This window comes from Lissotriton vulgaris, chromosome 12 (genome assembly GCF_964263255.1).
Source record: "Lissotriton vulgaris chromosome 12, aLisVul1.2, whole genome shotgun sequence".
Lineage (NCBI taxonomy): Eukaryota > Metazoa > Chordata > Amphibia > Caudata > Salamandridae > Lissotriton > Lissotriton vulgaris.
Window position 1 is genome coordinate 532,059,277 of NC_141700.1, and position 22,016 is coordinate 532,081,292.

Below are 22,016 nucleotides of genomic sequence, written 5' to 3' on the forward strand. Positions count from 1 at the left end.
CTGCTTTTAATGCCTTAAGAATGCATCCTTTTTATATAAATCTCTGTAGACTTTTCTCCATATTTTTAACTGTTTGTAACAATCATTTTTTCTTTTAATGGATTTGCAGTAATACTTGTAATTGTTTAATGTGATTTTATGTGTGTACTTTTATGATATATTTTATCGAATAAAGTATTACAACAGCTAAGCAAATAGCACTAAATGCCAGGAGTATTTTGGAGGAAAATCCTATCCTAAGAGTACATTTAGCAAGCACAAGCGACTGCTTGCGTTCGTTATTTGTTGCCTGTCGCATTTAGCGCTATTTCTTAGCGCAAAATGCATCCTCTCATCAATTTTGGACACGAGGGATCATTTTGCCTTAAGAAAATAGTACTAGATGCTGGAAGTAAGTTGGAGAAAAATCCACCCCAAAAGCACATTACGCACTCATTATTTGTCTTCTGTTACAATTAGTGCTTTTTTTTAGCACAAAATGCATCACACATCCAAAGAGGCATTTTTGGGCTAAGTAATAGAATTAAAGGCAGAAAAACTTTACTCACATAATTTGCGTAATCTCACTGAATTCCTGGGTAGATCTGCATGATTGTGGTACATGGAATGAAATAAGTTGCGCACCACCCTAGTTTAAACATGTACAGCCAGGTTACTGACCGCAGGCCTGCAGTCATGTTTAGCATTGTCCCTTTAGTGATGGCACAATATGTGCTGCAGTCCACTAGTGCCATTTGAATTATTGACCTGGGATACATGTTGTACTGTATATCAGAGGTTTTATCAGAAAATTAAAGGTGCAATTAGGAGTATGGTCAATTTTAACATGTTTTAAGGCTAAGAGCATTTGCACTGGGGCCTGGTTAGGGGAGTTCCCGTGCGCAGAGTCAAACAACCAGAAGCATCAGTCCAAACAAATGGGGTGATCATGCTAAAAAGAGGCATTTTCTTACAGGCTGTATTAGAAAACACTGACATAATGCAAAGGGAATTGTGGGGACCTTTCAGTGGCTCCCCGAACAGTTATGTGCTCCCCAAAATGCATTCAATATAAATTCACAAAGTTACTGGATCTTCGCATATCACTTTACTCACAAAGTCAACATGTTTCTGCTCCTTATTGCCCAGCCAGGTCTATGGAGCATTCGTCAGGACAGACACAACATATTAAAATTCTACTCACACCTTTTGTGCAGTATTCAGTGGTCTTTTTTGTTACCAACTTAGGTTCGAAATTGTTCGATTCACCTGAAATAAAAATCAGATATAAATCATTTTTTCAATTGCGGGGGTATACCTTGGCATATTTTATATATCTTCCTTTGTAGAAGGTTAAGCATTAACTTGTGCGTATTTTATTCACATTTTAAGTCACTATGGGGACAATCATGGCGAGTCACAAAAGGAGCTTTCAAGAGCGAGATCCACTCCTTTTTACTAGAAAAGAAAATGAGGAGGTGGAGAGACAAAGGTGGAGAGACAAGTAGTTTCTTGATGTTATCACCCCCTCTCCACCTCCTCATTTTCTTTTCTAGTAAAAAGGAGTGGATCTCCCTCTTGAAAGCTCCTTCTGCAGATGGTACACATTGAGGGTATGTAGGGGCTTTCTTATCACTGGAAGTGGTCGAATGATAAGCTGGCTTGTTACTGCAGCAGAGTGCACTGCTGAAATGTTTCATTGGAGTATATGAATACACGGTTGCTGGCCCAAGCCAAATTCTTTGTGTGAACCTATAGTCTCTCTACTCTTCTCCAAGCATACTTCACTCAAGGTTAAACCTTGAATTTATTTTCTTGATCCCCTCATCAGCATGAGTTGCAAAGAACAAAGACCACGATATGGGAGAGTCTGATTCCTCCAAAGGTTGAGGTATTCAAGAGAAGATCCAGCTAAGACATTTTACTAGTGCTCAGAAAAAGGTCAAATAATTGCAGTGACAGCCTCAGTATCTTCTCCTTTGTGTATCTACATGCAAGCTGGTGGATAAAGAGCAGATGATGACCTGGTGATCTCGGGACAGAGTAGGTTGAAGAGTCGGAGGGCAATAAGCACACAAACCGGATGTAGTGTCTGTCTTGAGGTGCATGCTGATATCAGGTAACTATAACAGTTGAATCTCTGGTTTTCTAGGGCCTACTACAGCAGTGATCTTCAAACTGGGGGACAGGCCCCACTAGGGGGTCTTTAAGTGACCTTGGGAGGGGTGCTCTGGCCAAAGCGAGCTATATGCTAATAAAAAATTTTGGTTTTAAGCAGGAAAAATATTGTAACAGGCCATCATTGACATCTCTTGTCATTTATACCCTAGCTGGGAGTATGTGTCAAAAGGGAAGGGACCCCAAATACTCTTCAAAACCCCCACCCCCATTTCTAATCACACTATGGATACTTTTACTCATTAGTAAGGCCTGCATGACCATAAAAATAAGCTTGGCAATCAAGTATTTGGTTTCATTTTTAATGTGATATAATAATTTAACTGCTAAGTTTAAATATGTCTTGTGTTTAAATAAGTGGAGACATATTAAAAATTGTAAATATAGTAGAATAATTGAGAAAAAATCGGAGGGGGTGTGGGGGCAACATTAACAAAGTTTGAAGACCACTGGCCTACAGTGTTCTTCCTAGGGGTATCATTCCTAGTTTGGACCTCTATGACACAATGGCTCCTGAGTGTTGATCGGATATTCCATTTTGTGTTCTTTCCCAACTGCATTTCCCTGGGACATTCATCTTCGGTCTGTTTCTCTTGGAGTGTTCCAACAAAGATCCTCTGGTCAAATGTGTTTCCCTGCCCCAGCCCTTTTATTCATTTGGAAACATGAAACCTATCAGATGGTGTAAGCACAGCATGTGGCCTCTCAATTAATAGGTGCAGATGGTGATGAGCATAGAACCCTGTGTGGTGCAGTCTCTGGCCGGTGTGAAGTTGTGTTTTGATGCCAAAAAAAGACAGTAGCACCTCATTTGGGGTCTGTGCTAAATCTAGAATGAAGACAGGTCCTCCTTTCCCAGGACTGAGCGACAACCTGTCAAGCCAGATGGCAAAGCAGTGATGGAGCAATGGCAGTCTTGATGCTGACAAAGTGGGTTAAGCCACAGGTATTTACGAAGATTAGATTAATTTAGCTTCATTTGTTGTATTTAATCTCTGAAGTATATGTTTTTGGTTTAAAAAAGAAAAACTGAAAATACATAATTTATTTGGGTACATTTTCCTAATCATTTGAACTATGTGAAAATACCAGAATGGAGGCATACAAGCTGGCCAGTGGGATTCTTTGACCCTAATATCTCTTTCTTTACCTTGCAAGGTGCCCTTACAGCAATTTGTCACTTCTGGAGGTAGTCTACAAGCCATAGATTACATCATATCTGCTTGCCAACAGTCACTATGATACAAGTATTACTTCTGTTTGTATACAGAACATGTGGAGAGTTATTTATTGGTTCCCCACCACTGACCTCTTCCTCTGTACATACCTTTACTACAACCATCCAACAATGCACTCCATCTCTCCGTAGCCCCTCCCCCTCATGACCTTCTCCTCAGACTCCCTCACTACCACCCTCCACCAGTGCCCCTCATCTCTCTGTATATCCCTCCCTCCCCCCATAGCCTCCTCCTCAGATTCCCTCACTGCCACCCTCCAACAGTGCCCTTCATCTCTCCAAAGGCTCTCCTCCCCATGACCTCCTCCTTGGATTCCCTCACTGCCACCCTCCAACAGTGCCCTTCATCTCTCCAAAGCCCCTCTCCCTCATGATCTCATCCTCTGATTCCCTCACTACCACCTTCCAACAGCACCCCTCATCTCTCCAAAGGCCCTCCTCTCCATGACCTCCTCCTTGAATTCCCTCATTGCCACCCTCCACCAGTGCCCCTCATCGCTCCATAGCCCAGCCCCCCATGACCTCCTCCTCGGATTCCCTCATTGCCACCCTCCACCAGTGCCCCTCATTGCTCCGTAGCCCAACCCCCCATGACCTCTTCCTCGGATTCCCTCATTGCCACCCTCCAACAGTGCCCTTTATCTCTCCAAAGCCCCTCTCCCTCATGGCCTCCTCCTTGGATTTCCTCACTGCCACCCTCTAACAGAGCCCCTTATCGCTCCATAGCCTCTCCCCCTGATGACCGCTTCCTCTGATTCCTTAATTGCCACCCTCCAACAGTGTCATCTTTCCATAGCCGCTCTCTCATATTCGATTCAATTTGTTGTATAGCGCTACTCATAGTGTAGGGTGTCACAGTACTTTACATCATGCACACATTATGCACAGACAATGAATCATACAAGTATGTAAATCAGCCTATAGGGAATGTCACATAAGCCAATGAGGATTACAAGGTTTAGGAATCACATGTCATCCATACTGGTGGGCAGTATGTTTTAAGAGGGGTTAGTCTGGAGAAGCACAAACGCAGGATTGAAAGCATACCCCAGTGCTTGTGGGGTTGGCTTTACTGATTACAATGTATATCTGCCAAAACAAACTCTTTATAGCAACATTAGAGTAATGAAAGAGTAGGGAAATTCTAACTATATTGAAAATCACACAAAAAAGTTCTAAGTATACGATCCAGGTTTGTGTGCAGCTCTCTGATGTCAGTTTATAGATCACTGTCCTATTTTAGGATTGTAACTTCTGTACTGAAAGTAACCCATTGAGCTATCCACATCCACATGCAATACAGTTTATCTGCATTTAAAAATTATGAACAGAAAAAATATTACTTTTTAGTAGTTGTGTCTTGCATTTGTCATGATAACGCTACAACAAGCTGGTCCTTCGCAGATTTAAAAAAAAACGAAGCAATAGCCACACATTCCCTTACCTGCTCTGCTTAAACTCTGTGCCACAGCCGAATCTGATAAACAGCTGAAGGGGTCAGCCTGACGTCACTGCGAGGGCGAAGGTTCATGTGTGGGTGGGCCAGGCTCATGGTTGGGTGGGCCTGGCCCACCAGTCACTAGAGGCGCTTGTACGGCCAATAACTATGGACACGGTTGACGGACGATATTTATCTCGACACACGGGATTTACATGGCCAGTTACAGGCAGAGGCCGAAGTGCCCACTGTCTGTTCCCTCGGCCTCCAGGCTCGCGGCATCGGCCAGCCCTGGCTCCGGCCGCTTCCATCCGTCCTGCGCGCGGACCACAAGTCCAAGCATGCACCTCTGCAGGCCGCAGAGCTTGCGAGACCCTGCCCTGTAACGGCCGTGGGCTTCTAAGGCCACTGGCATTAACTACATGAGTAAAATTTAAAAAAATAAAAACATGTCATTGGTATTAGAAGGGCTCACATTCCCAAAAGACAAAAAAAATATGTTAATAAACAAAAGTTGCGCAAAGCCACGCATACAAGTTACCCCCAGCGAAGAGGTACAGCTAGTTTTATAGAAGTCACGGGTTTGGTAAATGACGCTGTGAGCAATACCTCGTATCGATATTACCACTATCCGCAGGGGGTACCCGGCCAGACACATCCACGAGACACACAATGCGCCTGCGCACCCAACATCCACGAGACACGCATGCGCAAAGGAGGTAACCGCATGGGGGTACACACCCAGACAGGGGGCGGATATTGCACCTGCGCACACAACATCCACCGAAACATGCAGGCGCAACGCATGCGCAAAGCATAGGGGGTACACAGCTAGATAGGGTACACAGCTCGATAGAACACCGGTGCACCGCAAAAATGCAAGAGGCGTCCCACAGCGTGGGACCCTCGACTCACCGCTTCTTATTTCTGTCTTGGAGGGAGAGAGACCACACCTCCCAGCACCCTTTGCCTGGACCGGAGGCCCAGAGGCCGCAATGTTATCTCTGGGTGCCGGAGCACCACAAAAAGGCGAGAGGAGTCCCGCAGAGCAGGACCCTTGACTCACTGCTTCTTCCTTCTGGCTGGGATGGAGAGAGACCACACCTCCCAGCACCATTTGCCTGACCGGTGGCCCGAACATCATCTTTGGGTGCCGGAGCACCACAAAAAGGCGAGAGGGGTCCCGCAGCGTGGGATGCACGTGGGGCACACCCGGGAATGGCCCTGGCCAAGAGTGGGCCCATCTTCACCCGTCATCACCTGGAGGAGGTTTCATTTTATTTATTTTATTATTTATTTATGCAATTTTATATAGCGCGGACTTTACCCGAAGGTGTCAGAGCGCTTCACAATAGGAACAGAAATGATACAAACTGAGAACATTACACGAGCAACAGATTGCAGAGGCATACGTTACGTTACATACGGTAAAGTGATAATTGTGAGCAAACAAGAATACATGAGGTAGTAAAAATTGTGAGAAACCAAAAATACATGAGGTAGACAAGGTAATTGTGACACTTGTGAGCAAACAAAATACATGAGGTAGTAAAAATGTGGGCTACCAAAAATACATGAGGTAGTAAAAAGTGCACAGGAGGAAAAAGTGACAAGTGTGCAGGCTACAAGAGAAAATAGAGTATAATTTGCGGTATAATACTGCAATATATGTTAGACACTCAAGCACAAGAACAAACGATTGCGTAGGCAAAAGTGGCACTTGTGCAAGTATCAAAGGTAAAAAACATGTGAGAGGAAGCAAACCGTGTGTTACAGGGGCAAAGTGGTGAGTGCAAGTTGCAAGAGGGTACCAAACACAAGTACATGGATAATACTGCAATAAAAGGCAAACACTAACCGCAAGAACACACTGGGAAGGCACTTCCATGGACATGAGAAGTAGAAATTTTCAGTGGTGGGAGATCTTCCTTCAGATAAAAGAGAGTTACTTTTGGAGGTGTCTCTGGAGGAGGAGAGCTTTGAGGTCCCTTTTAAAGGCCTGGGAGGAGGCGGTGGTCCGGAGCTGAGGCGGGAATGAGTTCCAGATTCTCACTGCGTTGCCTGAAAAGGATTGGGCCATCGTTCTTTCCTTCTTGAAAGTGGGAGGTTCAAGCAGTAGATTCTCCGCATTGCGTGAAGGTCTAGAACCTCCAGAGAGTTTCAGTTTATTCGCCAGGTAGCGAGGAGAAGAGGAGTGCAGGGCTTTGTGGGTGATACAAGCGGTCTTGTAGATAGCTCTAGCCTCAAAGGGAAGCCAGCGGAGGGTAGATAACATCGGTGTGATGTGATCGCTTCTTTTGGCCCCATAAATGAAACGAGTTGCTGAGTGGAAAACAGACTTAAGTGGGGACAGGTGGGATTTGGGGAGGCCAGTAAGAAGAGAATTGCAGTAGTCGAGTCTGGAGAGGACCAGTGCTTGCACCAGGGTTATAAGGTCCCGCTCCGCGAAGGGCACCCCTCGTTCACTGAGAAGCTAGCAGGGCATGCCCGGGGGGTAAGTCCCAACTTAACAGTTTATTACTTTACACCTCATTCACGCGATTGCTGGATGCTTCGGTCGTACAATAAAGTTTGACTTTTGGACAACCGGGCTCGAGGTTGTTAAGGTATCAACAAGGGGAAGCATAAGTTACCGGGCTCTAAATATACTGCAATTAAATTTACAAATAGTACTACTTTGGACTCCTTTTTGGCCTGAGCAGTAGGACATATCACCACTGAGCTTGACTTGGCTGAATGCAGGTTATCACTAGATGTAGTGGGGGGGGGTTCTGGCATTATGCTAGGGGGTGCGTCAATGCATGATTTACAGACTGCCCCTCAAGCCCAACCAGGTGTGGAGAATGATCAAAGCCTCTCCAATGTCTCTCTAGAGGCCCAAGAATTACCCGAGGGCAGAACTGTATTAGAAATTCCAAGCAATAGCACTTGTTCACCCCCACCCAAAAGGAAGCAGCAACCCAAATGCACTGGAAAAGCTAAAGGTCCCTCATTTACCAACGAATCAGGATAGCTCTACTAACCCGGAGACCGTGAGTGCTGCAAATATTGGACCACGGTGTTTGGTAAAATCGAAAACATAATTACACAAAGTATTGTCCCCCTTATCAAAAGATTGTCTGCATTGGCGTCTTTCATTACAGAACCGATGAAAGAGATTGAGCCTATGAAGGAATCTATTAACTCCCTTCATTCCTTGGGATTTACGCTTCCTGGTATGAATACTCCAACTGGGAGTGAAGTTCTGTCTCAGACTCCAGTCCCTGGAGGCCCGGTTATTTGTGCTACTAAGCCACCCCAGCTGCTTTCCCAACCTTTGTTACCTCCAGTACTGTCTGCTACAAAGAATATAATGGGGGAGAAGGAATTCTAGCAGTCAAATAGATCAAATGGAGACAGGGGCAGTGGGGTGGTGAGTGGGGCCCAATGGAAAGTAGGGTCTCCTTGCCTAAATTTACCTTCTGAATGCCGTCCCTATGTAGCAATTTTGACAGGGGTACCATGTACTCCGTAAATCCTACAGAATCTACTGCCCAACTAAAAAACAAGTTCTGAAACTGGGATGGTGCAGTGAGCTAAAAAACGGTGTTGGATCTAGCCCTGATCTCTTGACTGGGTGAGAGCTTTCTGCTTAATTCAGAGACTCTGTCCCTCACCACCCCTTGTTGTAAATATTTTTGTCCACCCTAAGCGTGGAAGGGTATTCTCAGATGTGAGAACCTTGCTCATTGCACCATCAGGATTCAAGCAAACCGGGCCGAAGACGGCTGTAATGCCAGAAACCGGTCCCCGGGAGCTTGTTTCCTTCCCAGTGTAAGAATTGGCTTTTGTAGTTTGGTTTGCCCTGTTCCCATCATGCACTGGGACAGGAACAGACTAATTTGCATACAGCCAGGCTCTGAAACTGGGATGGTGCAGTGAGCTAAAAAACGGTGTTGGATCTAGCCCTGATCTCTTGACTGGGTGAGAGCTTTCTGCTTAATTCAGAGACTCTGTCCCTCACCACCCCTTGTTGTAAATACAACTAAAAAACAAAGTATGCCATTGGTAAGCTAAAAATGTCAATTTTAACTTCAATGATTATAATGATCTTTTTTTTGTTAGGTGGGTTGGGTGAATTGGACCAATGCCCAAACCCCTAGAGGGAGGATTGTGTTGTAATCAACTGTGGGCCTCTTGCTTTGGCAAAGCAATTAATTCAAAGCACTGACTCACTGTCTATTAAGGATACAGGTATCAATATTCTCCCGCTTGGCTTTTTCTATCGATGCTTACAGCCCAAATTTCCAACATGGGACAGCACGAAACACCTCCCTTCCAAACAACCTGCTATTTCTGCTGCTAATAGATTTCTCCCTTTGACTACCTTTGACCAAAATGACTGACTCCAGGGCTCTCCCCCCTGTTTTTCAAGTTACAGGCCCCTTAGCCTAGTTCAATGTAATATTAGTAAATTACCCATTGAGACTACACCCTCTAGTGTGTTGGGACCCTCTCTGAGACTCCTTAGTTGGAAAGTTCCTGGAATACGAAATGAGCTGGTGGACACAGAATGTCTTAATTTTGTCATTGAGTTTGACGGTATTCTGCTGCAGGAAACCTGGGCCCAAGAGACGCTTGGCTTTGATGGGTATGAAAACTTTAATGTGGCAGTGTTCCCCAACCCCCCCTGGTCAAAGATCGCGAGGGGGGCTAACCACCCTGGTTCGTCTTTCCAAGCAATTAAGAGTCTTTCCAGTCCCCTGACTCACAATAAGAAACTGATCTTATGGGTGATTGTCTTTAAGAATTTCCACTTTTTTTGGTGAATTTCTATTATAAAATCAGCAATCCTGGGTGCCAGATTGAGGCTCTCTTTGAAGTAGAAACTATCCCAGAGGCTAGATCATATACATATCTTAAATACTTTAACATCATAATAGGTGGAGATTTTAATACTAAATTAGGAGATTATAACCCCTTTTTGGTTGATGATTATTTAATTAGTGATTCAGGCTCTGATCAAAGGGGTTGTAAGATATTGGATGCACTTGGTCAGGCGGGATCACAAAATGTCTTGTCCAGGGTGTCCTGCCCTTCCAGGGAATTGCCCATATTTGTGAACTGGGGAAAGGGACTATCATTGAGTAGGTTTTTATATCAAGGTTGCTTGAGCATTATGCTAGCCCAGGGATGGTGCATGAACCTGTTTCAGCGACCATAACCCAAAAGAAATTCAGTTAGGAGTAAATGCCAGTTTGGGCGCAAACCCCGTTCCAGGCCTGACTGCTCTAGCTGTGAAGGATATGGGACTTATGGTGAAGTGGCGCAATCTTCCAATCCTATTCCTGAACAAATCTGTAGTTAGTTGTAATTTAGTAATCATCGTGGAGCCCCTATTAGCCCTTGAAACATCGCCTGCCACAATTTTGGAAGCGTTTGAACAATTAAACAGCTCTACTAAAATCAATATGCGGGATATGTCGAGCAAACATAGGGTGACACAATTGGGCTGGTTTGATAAAGGATGCAGGCAGGCCAGCAAATTCTTGCATGAGGCCTTCATTCTCAAACCTCGCAACCTGGATACTATTAAGGAAGCAAGACAGGCATACAAATAAGCATTTTGGAACAGGTAGGCTAAGCTTAAAGAGGCCACTTGGGAACAGTTGGTGTTTTCTTGCACTACTAAGGACTCTAGGAGTTTTTGGGCGGTGGTCAATGAAAGGGAGCCTAATGGGGCTGCTCAGGATGGTATTGGTTTTTCCATCTCTCCAGCACACTGTGTGACTCACTTTCATTGGGTTTATGCTCTTGATACGGATGTGCCTGCAGCAATGGATAAAGATTGAGCTTGTATCCACTTGAGATTAGGTTTGATCCCCAGGAGGTTCATGCAGCAATTACCAGCGGCCCTTCCAACAAAGCCCCTGGTTCAGATGGGATTCCTATGGACTTTTATAAGGCAGAACCTCATCTCTGGGCCTCTGTTTTGTCTAATGTACTTAATGCTGCGGTGCAGATTTGGTTACCCTTGTCTTTGAAATCTGCTACAATAGTCCCAGTCTTCAAAAAGAAAAAAAGGAGGGACCCCACCTGTTATAGACCAATTTCCTTGCTAAATTCAGTTCTGAAGGGGATAGGACACATTGTCTTAAAGCGTGTGGAAGCCTGAGGCCAAGCCAATGATATTGTTTGCCCTGTCCAATACGGATTTAGGAAAGCGAAGGGCATGCTGGAACAATGTATGAACCTTAACCTTTTAGATTGGTAAATATATGCGCTGGGACGCTCACGGGCAGCCACGCGCTCTAGAAATCTGTTAAATAAATAAAATAAATAAATATATAGTGGTGAAACTGGACCCAATTTTTCTCGCATTTATGGACCTCAGTAGTGCATTTGACCTGGTAAACAGGTCAAAGCACTGGGATATTCTGGGAGCATTAAGACTACCTTCCCACCTGGACATAAATTCCTGTGTCAGATATGGTATGGAAGGGGGGTGCACCCAATCATTTAGTCTCACAAAGGGTAAGGCAGGGCTGTGTGCTGGCACCAATTTTTTTTGTTATACATTAATAGCATGAATACCTGTCTGATTACCAACGGGATAGACCTGCCTAAGATAAAGTCAGTTAGTGTGCCCTCCCTGCTAAATGCTGATGACGCAGTGTTGATGGCCAGAACGGCAAATGGGCTAAAGCTATTGGTTGGTCTCTTTGTCAATTTTATGGATGATTTGGATCTGGACACAAACAACTCCAAGACTCACTATATGGTCTGCGGGAAGAAGGCTGTAAAAACTAGACCTATAGATATAAAGGCACTAACAATCACTAGGGTGTATACCTTTCCTTATTTGACTATCAGAATAATTGGCTTACCTGCTTATCTAACCGATGCTCTAAGTTTAGTCATGCTTGAGGCACTCTGTTTTCCTCGTCGATAGGCAGCAAACCTATTTCGCCCCTACTGCAAATCTATGGAATGAAATGTCTCCCAGTATTGACATACGGTGCTGCAATTTGGGGGTACCGTAACTGCAAGGTGATAATGCAGGAAAAGTATTGATTTTGTAGAAAACTACTGGGTCTGGGTATAAATAGTGCATCATTTTTTATTCATAAAGAACTGGGTTAGGATTATGTGGAGGATAAAGTTAAATTGGCCCCATTGTTACTTTGGATTTCAATATGGTGTAACGAGAAACTGAATTTTAACAAGAGTGTGATTGAGGATTGTCTCGGTGTATGTATGGCCACAAGATACCGTAGTTAAATTACATTAAAACCGTCGCTCCCTCCCTAGACTGCATGGACCTTTTTATAGGACTCGGTTTCTTAAAAAAGGAGATTTTAGGCTCCTTAGATAATGATTCTTAAACCAACTGAAGGATGAGAGAGAAGCCATGGCGCTGGAGAAATACATTAACAGATCCTTTTTGCTCCTAACTGTTAGATATCTTTGGGACAGATCATTGCTTACAAAATTCCATCTGGGTTCTATCCGTTCAATGGTTTGTATGCCCCATGTCAGTTTGATCCCCATGCACTTCTAGTTTGACCCTGCGACAGTTGCTCCTCTCAAACCCTGATACATCGGGTTTTATTCTGTAAATTTAATGATTTTTTGCGTAAAAAGTATTTAACACCACTTTTAAAATCCAGGTTTTTTTCCAATTTTGGGCTACCTTTTTACATTTACAGCTATTACCTGATTATGCGGTGATGCTGGCGAAGTGTCTTCCTATTTAAAAGGAGTTCTATATTGGAATAAAATTATGAGTGGCTAATTTACAATGATTTGATAGATAGGTTTGTCTGTTTTCCTCTAAATTGTACCCACTGTTTATAGAATGTGTGATCTTGAGCGCCATATGGTGGCCTGTATATTTTCATGTTTTTAATGTATTTATGTGGTTTTTATGTTTTTATCTTTTATTATTAAGATGTATATTCGAATAAAGAGTTTTTATGACATTACAGTACATCATTTTACAAATTTCACCTTGACCCCCCCACTGCCAGTAATATGGAGTTCTTACTTAATCTCAAAGTGAGCATAGAGTCATTTATCAAGGCACCATCTAGGTTGAACATTTTAAACAGAAGTGAGAACATTTTAAGTGAGAAACTGTTAGCAAGAACGTGTGAATTTTAAGTTAAAAACACACCAAGTGAGAAAACATCTAGTGAGAACTTACCAACAGATTAAAACATCCTACCTCTCCTTTGGAGCCTCAAGACCTAGACTCTAAATTTAACTGTAACTACTTCCACTTCAACTCATTGATGTATGCAGATACAAGAGGCTAAAAGTCACAATGTCCGTTGCCCACAGTAGAATACTGAGGATTATTGACCATGAAGAGGCCTTTGTAGGACACAGTTTTGCTGATATGAAAATTACAATTTCATAACAAGTGCATAGAGAACCATCTATAACATGTGGAATTAAAAATCTTTTTTTGTGTGTTTTATTCATGCTTATTTCTTTCCTACAGGCTACAATCACTCAAATTGCAATTCTCTCGGTGATCTTGATTCAAGTACAAGTGTTTTTCCATATGTTCGTGCTGCTATTATCCTCGTTGCTGTCGCTGCCGGTATTGTTATCACTATACGGTGCTAGGAAAGACTAGCAAGGTAAAAATTCACATTATACAACTTCAGGTGGCTATTTTCTAATTTAATTCAATTGTTACTTTGGGATGCTGCACTACAATTCTATATGTGTTTTCTAATGATGTGGCTTTCTGTTAACTTTAGGTCTACTTTTTTCACAATTCGTAGTAGACTTTAGACAAGACAAAACACTGCAGGTTTGAAAAAGTCATTTCTAGATTATGAATAACTGGAGTGGATTTTTTAAAAAAGTAGACTTAAAATCCACACTATCATTAGATTTTTTAAATGATTTAATGCAAAGCGAAAGTTTTCTCTCTGCTAATATAATATGTATCACTCAGACAGATTTTGCTTCGCACTCTAAGTTGGGGCAGAGCTATAATCAAGAGCACCTTATTTTGTAAATGGCTTGCGAAATCAATTGACGTTTGCAGGAGCACAATCCTTTTCTGACCACCTGCTGTAACGTGTGCGGCCTCTTTTATCTCGCAATAACTACATTCCATGCTGCTACTTGAAGCGCAAAAAGGTCATTTTTTAAGGACAAGTTTGCAATCATTTAGACTTATTAACAGTACATAAATGCAAGAAATGTACTTTCCCATCCCATACCCACACATTCTCCATTCGGCCTTTTCAAAACCATCTCACCTGTTTGACTCTTCCCCATTCACTCAGTAACCTCCTACCTTTCCCCATTCTCACCTTCACTTGCCCTCCAAGCATTCTCTGTTGACTTTGCCTTCATTGCTCATTGCCTCCCGCCCCTCTTTATCAGTCACCTGCGTACCGTTCTCCCCACCGAGGGGTGGATCTGCCTGTATGTGACTCACCACCCATCCAAAGTACCGTAACGTCTCTGCTCCGCAGCCTGCCCACTGCCTAAAACTGGCACTCTCAGACCCAAATAAACACCTTTAGTCATTTGCTTAAGACCTGTAGGGTGGGTGGCCAAACTTTTCTAACTCCCCCGGCGGTGCTCAGGTGTCAGGAAGAGACCAGATCTTCCTCTCCTGACACCTTATATGCCATCCCACTCCCGCCCCCTCCTTTAACCCCTCTGGTCCCACCCCCACCTTGTCCTTCCGCTATGGCCCGAATACCCCGGGAGAAGACTGGTCGGCGACCTTCACTTCCCCCGGGGGCCGCATCACCCAATAACTACAGACCACGCTGCTACTTGAAGCGTAAAAGGCCATTTTATTAGGACAAGGTTGCAATCATTTAGACTTATTAACAGTACATTAATGCAAGAAATATACTTTCCCATCCCATACCCACACATTCTCCATTCGGCCTTCTCAAAACCATCTCACCTGTTTGACTCTTCCCCATTCACTCGGTAACCTCCTTCCTTTTCCCATTCTCACCTTCACTTGCCCTCTAAGAATTCTCTGTTGACTTTGCCTTCATTGCTCATTGCCTCCCGCCCCTCTTTATCAGTCACCTGCGTACCGTTCTCCCCACCGAGGGGTGGATCTGCCTGTATGTGACTCACCACCCATCCAAAGTACCGTAACGTCTCTGCTCCGCAGTCTGCCCACTGCCTAAAACTGGCACTCTCAGACCCAAATAAACACCTTTAGTCATTTGCTTAAGACCTGTAGGGTGGGTGGCCAAACTTTTCTAACTCCCCCGGCGGTGCTCAGGTGTCAGGAAGAGACCAGATCTTCCTCTCCTGACACCTTATATGCCATCCCACTCCCGCCCCCTCCTTTAACCCCTCTGGTCCCACCCCCACCTTGTCCTTCCGCTATGGCCCGAATACCCCGGGAGAAGACTGGTCGGCGACCTTCACTTCCCCCGGGGGCCGCATCACCCAATAACTACAGACCACGCTGCTACTTGAAGCGTAAAAGGCCATTTTATTAGGACAAGGTTGCAATCATTTAGACTTATTAACAGTACATTAATGCAAGAAATATACTTTCCCATCCCATACCCACACATTCTCCATTCGGCCTTCTCAAAACCATCTCACCTGTTTGACTCTTCCCCATTCACTCGGTAACCTCCTTCCTTTTCCCATTCTCACCTTCACTTGCCCTCTAAGCATCCTCTGTTGACTTTGCCTTCATTGCTCATTGCCTCCCGCTCCCCGCTATCAGTCACCTGTGTACTGCGCTCCCCCTGTAGGGTGGATCCGCCCGTATGTGACTCACTACCCCTCCAAAGTACCACCAACCAGGAAATCCCTGTAGGGCGGTTACCTGCCCCCTCCCCCCCCCACGTTCCTGGGCACCTTTCGACTCCTGTCAGCCAACCCTGGCCCCCCAGTGGACAACCAATTCACCACCCCCCGTGTCCCGCAAAAAAATTACTATTATTTGGACCAACATTGATCAAGAAAGGTGCCCATCCTAAGTGGGACCTTGTGACCTTCAGTTCTGTGAGCCTAAACACTTCCCCACTCTACAGCACACAGGTGAATGACCATCAACCTCAACGTGCATCCCTTGCAAGCTAGGAACTTTCCCAGGCCAAACCCCAACCAAGAAAGATGCTCACAAAGCGGTGATTGTCCATCACCCACCTGAACCTGTGTACCGTGTAAACAAGTAACATTTCATGGGGCCACTCCTTGCCGTAAATGGGGCCCCCAACGCTGTGTACGACCATCCACCACCTGGACCTGTGTCCCGTATAAACAAGCAACATGTCTGGGCCAATCATTTGATCGAAAAAGGGGTGCCCCCTTTCGCGGTGAACGACCATCCACCACCTGGACCTGCATCCCGTGGAACAAGTAACCTTTTTGGGCCAATCCCCTTCCGCAAAAAAGGTGCCCCCGCGCAGTGAACAATCATTCACCACCTGGACCTGGGTCTCATGTAAACAGGCAACATTTTTTGGGCCCATCCTTGACCAAGAAAATTGTCCCTCTCGCGGCGAATGACCATCCACCACCTGTACATGTGTCCAGTGGAAGCAATTAACATCTGCGGGCCAATCCCTGTCCGTAAAAAGGTGCCCCCATCTCAGTGGATGCTCATACGCCACCCGGACCTGTGTCGCTAGCAAACAAGCAACCTTTTTGGGCCAATCCATTCTTCAAACAAGGTTCCCCCCTCGCGGTGAACAACCATCCACCCCTTGGCCATGTGTCCCTTGTAAACAATAACATTTTGGACCACTCCTTGTCCGTAAAAAGGTACCCCCAATGCAGTGAACAATCATTCGCCACCTGGACCCGCGTACCTGTAAATATGGAACATGCTCGGGCCAATCTTCATCCATGAGAGGTGCCCCCGCCCCCTGTAGATGACCATCCACTACCTGCACCTATGTCCCAATGTAAATGAGGAACAGTTCCCGACCAATCCTTGCCTGTGACAGGTGCCCCCTTTTGAACAAGACCCCCCTCCCCATTTCACCTTGAAAACAGTCTCATCACCAGTGTGCCATGACCTGGCCATCCAATTCAATAAACCCCCAATCCCGTCTTCTGCAATGCACAATTCATGCACGTGACCAGGTTGCCCCACCCTCCATTCCCTTGAACCATATCCAAGTCCAGGCATCATAGGATAACGCCAGTCTTGACATATCCCAGAAAACTTTTTTCACCCGCATGTACCCTCAGATCGGGGTAACTTCTTATTTCTTGTGACACAATGTCAGCCGTATTGGCAACAACACCCCCCCCCAATTACATTTGACTGTTTCCCCCATCATCTATTCTATTTCTATTTCTATTTTGGGGGTTTTGTAAAGCGCATGGTGACGCAACAACGGCGTGTCCCCGTGCTGAGGAGCTACTTTATTACTGGACCATACAAAACGGCACACCTACTAAGCGAATAGAGCAGTTTTGAGCTTAGCTCTAAAAATTGACTCAGATGGCTCTAGTCGTAACGCCATGGGCAGCTTGTTCCATCTAGCGGCTGCAAGGCATCTGAAAGATCTACCCCCCATCCGAGCTCTGGATACCTTAGGGACAGCCAGGAGTTCAGAGCCAGAAGATCAGCTCGATGACTGTGGTCCCCGCCCAGTGACGTCTGTAAACTTGCTAGTTCGCCTCCTGTGCTGTCCAAATGCCGGGAGAATGGCCACCCCATCCAGGCGACTGCCCTGGCTCCCGCTCTACTCCCAGGTCCTATAGTAGAAAAAGAAAAGTTTGTCCAGCAAGAAATACATCCTGTTTCCTCAGCCCTCGTACGGCAGTCATTCTAAACCCATCTGAAAAGCCCCTAGCCCAGTACCTATGTCACCACAGAAACACCTTACTGTACTCCCGTCGTCCCCAGTCTGCAGCCCCCTCCCCCCTGACACCATAGCTGTTACAGCCCCCAATACACAAGAACCATTCGTCTCCGGACAGCCCCACCACAAACACCCGGCCTTCATACGAGGCCAATAATGACCTGTAAAAATGACCTTCCCCCTTCGGAAACAATGTCCCCCATCCAACGGCCTTCACTCTCATGCCCCCAATCACCGCTGCCTCATGCCCTCTCTTTGCTTCCCCTTGCTATTTTGACATGCACACTCCCCCTGTCACCAAAAAACCACCCCCAACAGAGCCTCTACACCCCACCCCAACTGCCGGGCACGCCTCTTTCACATCTGTGCTGTCCCGCACCGACGCTGCTCTGCTCGAAATTCATGTGCCCCTTTTGTCACCCCCAAACGCCCAGCGCTACATAACCTGTCCCTCACCACAGCCCCCTTTGTCTGCAGCTCCACCTGGACTATAACCTCCTGCCTCCAGGGCATGCATTACCATACATCCAGTTCAACTAAAAACCCTTGGACTATATCATATTGTCAGTGTCTCTATGACACTACCACAGTGTTCCGTCTTCCTGTTCCCTACCTCCTCGGCCATCCCCGCACAAACCCCACGTTACACGCCTTTGTCATACCATTCGCACTTGTCCAAACAATGGACCCCCCAGCCTCCACCTGCACCCCTGCACTCATGCCTCGGGCCTTCAGTATCCCCTTGTTCCCAGCCTAAAAACCTCACCCCCTACTGTACTGCAAAAAATGCCCCGTCTATGCCTGCGCGTCAGCCGCCCGTCCACCTAGTACTTTCATCCCACGTACCCCTTGTGTAGCACTGTTCAACCCTGTATTCGCTGTCGTAGACTGTGCCTTACATCCCACACTTGGCTCGAGTGACCCCCGCCCTCAGAGAAAATGCAATGCAACAAGTCCCCGATACTAACCCCTGAGCCCTCTGTTATATAGCACTTCGCAACCAGCCCCCACAAAGTGTGGCCAGCCTATCTGACAAGCCCCCCCCCGTATTCGGTAAGCCATGATGTGAAGCATGCCACCTCCTACATCGTTGCCGGAAGCCTGGCTTCCTCTCAGCAGACATCGAGCACCATGGACCCATGGCCTCCAGTTAACCAGGAAGGACCCCCTTGCCCCCAACATCCCCCCCCGCAACCACCTGGGTAACGTCATTGGGTATCCAGACGCCCCACTGTCTTCGCCAAATTTGGGCCCACTTTGACCTGACTCCCCACCTGTCATAGCCCAGCGAAAACAACCCCTCAGTCCTCTCGCCTTTCACTGCGTCCTCAGCTACCATCGAGGCAAGTGCCCGGCCCCTGAGCCCTACCATTATTTGCGTCTTCAATGCTTTGCCACCAATGACCGCTTGTGTGCTGACCGGCACTTCCAGCCCCTTGTGCTCATGTGATCAGTGACCCTTTGTTGACACTCGTCTGTCCCTTGGTTGCCGTATTGTCCTCTCAGACCCATGCCAGCCAACGTTGGGTTCCCATCATTTCTCCCACCACCTGGCGCAGCAGCACTTGTATCTCCGCAACATCCCTCACACCCATAGCACACCTCAGCTGACCAGCCAAAGTCCCCATGTATCGATTTCCGCGTCCCCAGGCCTCAGCCGTAATCCTGTACCGGAGGGTTAGTCCAGGACCTCCTCCGTTTGTTCGGAGCTGCTGCTCCCTCAGTCTCCATGCCCTCAGGTCAGTCTATGTCCGCACTTGACTCCTGCAACAACAATGAAACAGTCCGGTTACCATGTACCCCCACTACCTGTAGCAAACCCACTCAGCCTCAGCCCTTTTCACCTCAACTTTCCATTCCACACTTCAACCCCGTTGCACACCTTCCCATTGCTCCTACTTTGTCCCTCACATCCACGCCAACCGACCCCCACTCTTTCCATCAACATCCATGCCATCTCTCACAAATTATATTTGTAACATTGTCAAATTCAGAATGTTGTATTGTTCGCTGTGCGATCCCCTGACGAAGGGCAGGCCACCGCGGACCCCCTACTGCTTCTAGCCAGCGCTCTGAGTGAGCCCCTCTGGCATCACCTCTTACTGCCAGGCTCAAACACTGGCCCTGGTTCCCCCCCGCCAGGTCGCTCCAACCAGGTGGGCCCAAGCGCCACCAGGCCTCGTGCCGTGCTGGCAGTCCCTTGCCCCTGACAGCATCCCTGCACCCACCCCCCCACCTCCCTCCCAGGCCGTAACCACCGACCAGGGCCCAGTCTCACCCTCCCCACTGGCACCCGCCCGATGCCCCAGGGCCCCCCGGGTCTCCTCCCCCTGGGGTGCGAGTCCGCCGGAAGGGAGGCCCCAAAAAAACCACAAGTCTGTTTGGGCCGCACCCGGGGTGCCATGCAAGGACTATTGGACCCACAATGCAATGCAGCACTAGCAGCCCCCCTCCCTCCCCTCCAACCCTGAAAGGCCGGCCAGCTCCCTACCAATACTGGAAGGGGCAACATCTGTTCCCCCTCCAAATTGCCACAGGCGCCCCCCCTCACTGCCTGCTGCCGTACCCAGGTGTGTGGATTCGCAGTAGCCCCCACCCTCACTCCCGCGCCTCCGGTCGATTCTGGGCCTCCAAAAGCCGCTCACTCTGGCTAACTTGCGGGTGATGGTGGCAAGTACACCACCCTGTAACGCAGCAGCGGGCAGGCGCGCGACGAGGCTCTGCCACCCGCCCCCTCTCTCCCGGTCACCAGAACAGGATGCCCCCCCACTTGCCACAGCTGTCGTTCCCGGTGGTGGCTCTTCCTCACAAGCCACCACCGCAGCAGCACCTGTACCTTCGGCCTACCATGCACGCAGGCCATCTCGGCCTGCGCCTGCTGCACACGCCCAGCCGCGACCGCTCCACCCGGCCCGCTCGGTCACGCGCACACATCGCGGCAAAGCCAGCCACCGCGTCGTATGTCTCCATCGGGCACCACAAACGGAGACACTCTCCCTAGCACTGCCCTGAAACACTGCTGATCCATAAACCCCCTCCCGATTGACAAATCGGCCACCTGCCCCAACCACCCTCCAACCGTCTACAAACTTTCCTAACAAACTTTTCTAACTCCCCCCGGTGGTGCTCAGGTGTCAGGAAGAGGCCAGATCTTCCTCTCCTGACACCTTATATGCCCTCCCACTCCCTTTAACCCCTCTAGTCCCACCCCCACCTTGTCCTTACACTATTGCGCGAATACCCCGGGGGAAGACTGGTCTGCGACCTTCACTTCCCCCGGGGGCCGCATTCTGTGCTTCCATTCTTCCTCCACAGTTCTTCAAAAAAGGGAATGTCTTAATTAAGCACCCCGCTGCAAGAAATTAGGGGGAGACAATTTGTATCCCTGTAAACATTTTAAATGAATCACTAAACATTCACCGTCCATTTTTTTTTTTTATTGAGTGTTGCTTGAGTGTTCTTTAGCCAAATTCATGCGTGATCCTTCGAAGGAATAGGTACGAAGAGGCGAGTCTTCATGGAATGAAGGTGTTGTGGCTTTAATTAATTCTGTCAAAAGTTCCCATAAGGAAGCTAATATGTTTGGCCGGCCTGAGACGGCCAGCCAAACCGTCATACGCACTGACAACAGTCACCTGCCCACCACTCCCCTCCATGGTGACCCTCAATAAGCCCCCGCCCCAGACCTATACACTGGCTTTTGCCTGTCTGAGCAGCACATAGATACGCTCCATCTAAAAGAATAATTTTCAGCAGCTTTTGTGCTCATATACCCATACTTTAGATCCTGGGGCCTGCTACCAATAGGATTACTGGCACTCTCCTTGCCCAAGGAGAAGTTCTGGTCCTCAGAGGGAGAAAACTGTGAAGTACAAATACTCAGTACTGGTGAGTACCGGGCAGGCCCATTTAAGCACTGCTGCCACTGACTTTCCTGTAGGAATGCTCTTTACCCATTAAAACATGCACCGAGCCACAGGTATGGTGTAACTGCTTTATTCCTCAGAGCGCCGGCACAGCGCCCTTTCTCTCTGCCGGGCTCGGCGCCAACACAAAATGGCCGCCTTCCGGTTCCTGTCTAGCCCTTCCGGTTCCGGCCCTCGCACGGGAAAGGCTAGACCGTCACCACATATCTCCCCCCTTTAAACATTAAATAAACCACAATAACTGGTGCAGAATAGTCTTACTTGATGCACATGGTAAAGTTCTCAAACTTCTTAGGAATTCTCACGATTCGTCCTGCTCTCGTTCTCACCCCTTCTGCTTCCTTTTCGCCTCCCGGGGTCCTCGGGCTGCATGCAGCCCTCGTCTCTCGCTCTTGCCCCCTCCTGCTCCTGCCAGTCTCTCTTTGTTCCATTCTTCCTCATGTCCC

The 22,016-nt window shown here is 47.2% G+C and overlaps 1 protein-coding gene across 2 annotated transcripts in view; it reads left to right on the plus strand.

Moving 5' to 3' along the window:
- The window catches only part of LOC147677677 (SLAM family member 5-like), a 537,398-nt gene that overhangs the window by 496,116 nt on the left and 19,266 nt on the right, over nucleotides 1–22,016 (plus strand). For both annotated transcript variants that reach the window (XM_086946484.1, XM_086946483.1), the window contains one exon: nucleotides 13,318–13,459. In XM_086946484.1, coding sequence (XP_086802610.1) covers nucleotides 13,318–13,445 — 128 coding nt within the window. In that variant the 3' untranslated portion in view covers nucleotides 13,446–13,459. The remainder of the gene's footprint in view (nucleotides 1–13,317; nucleotides 13,460–22,016) is intronic.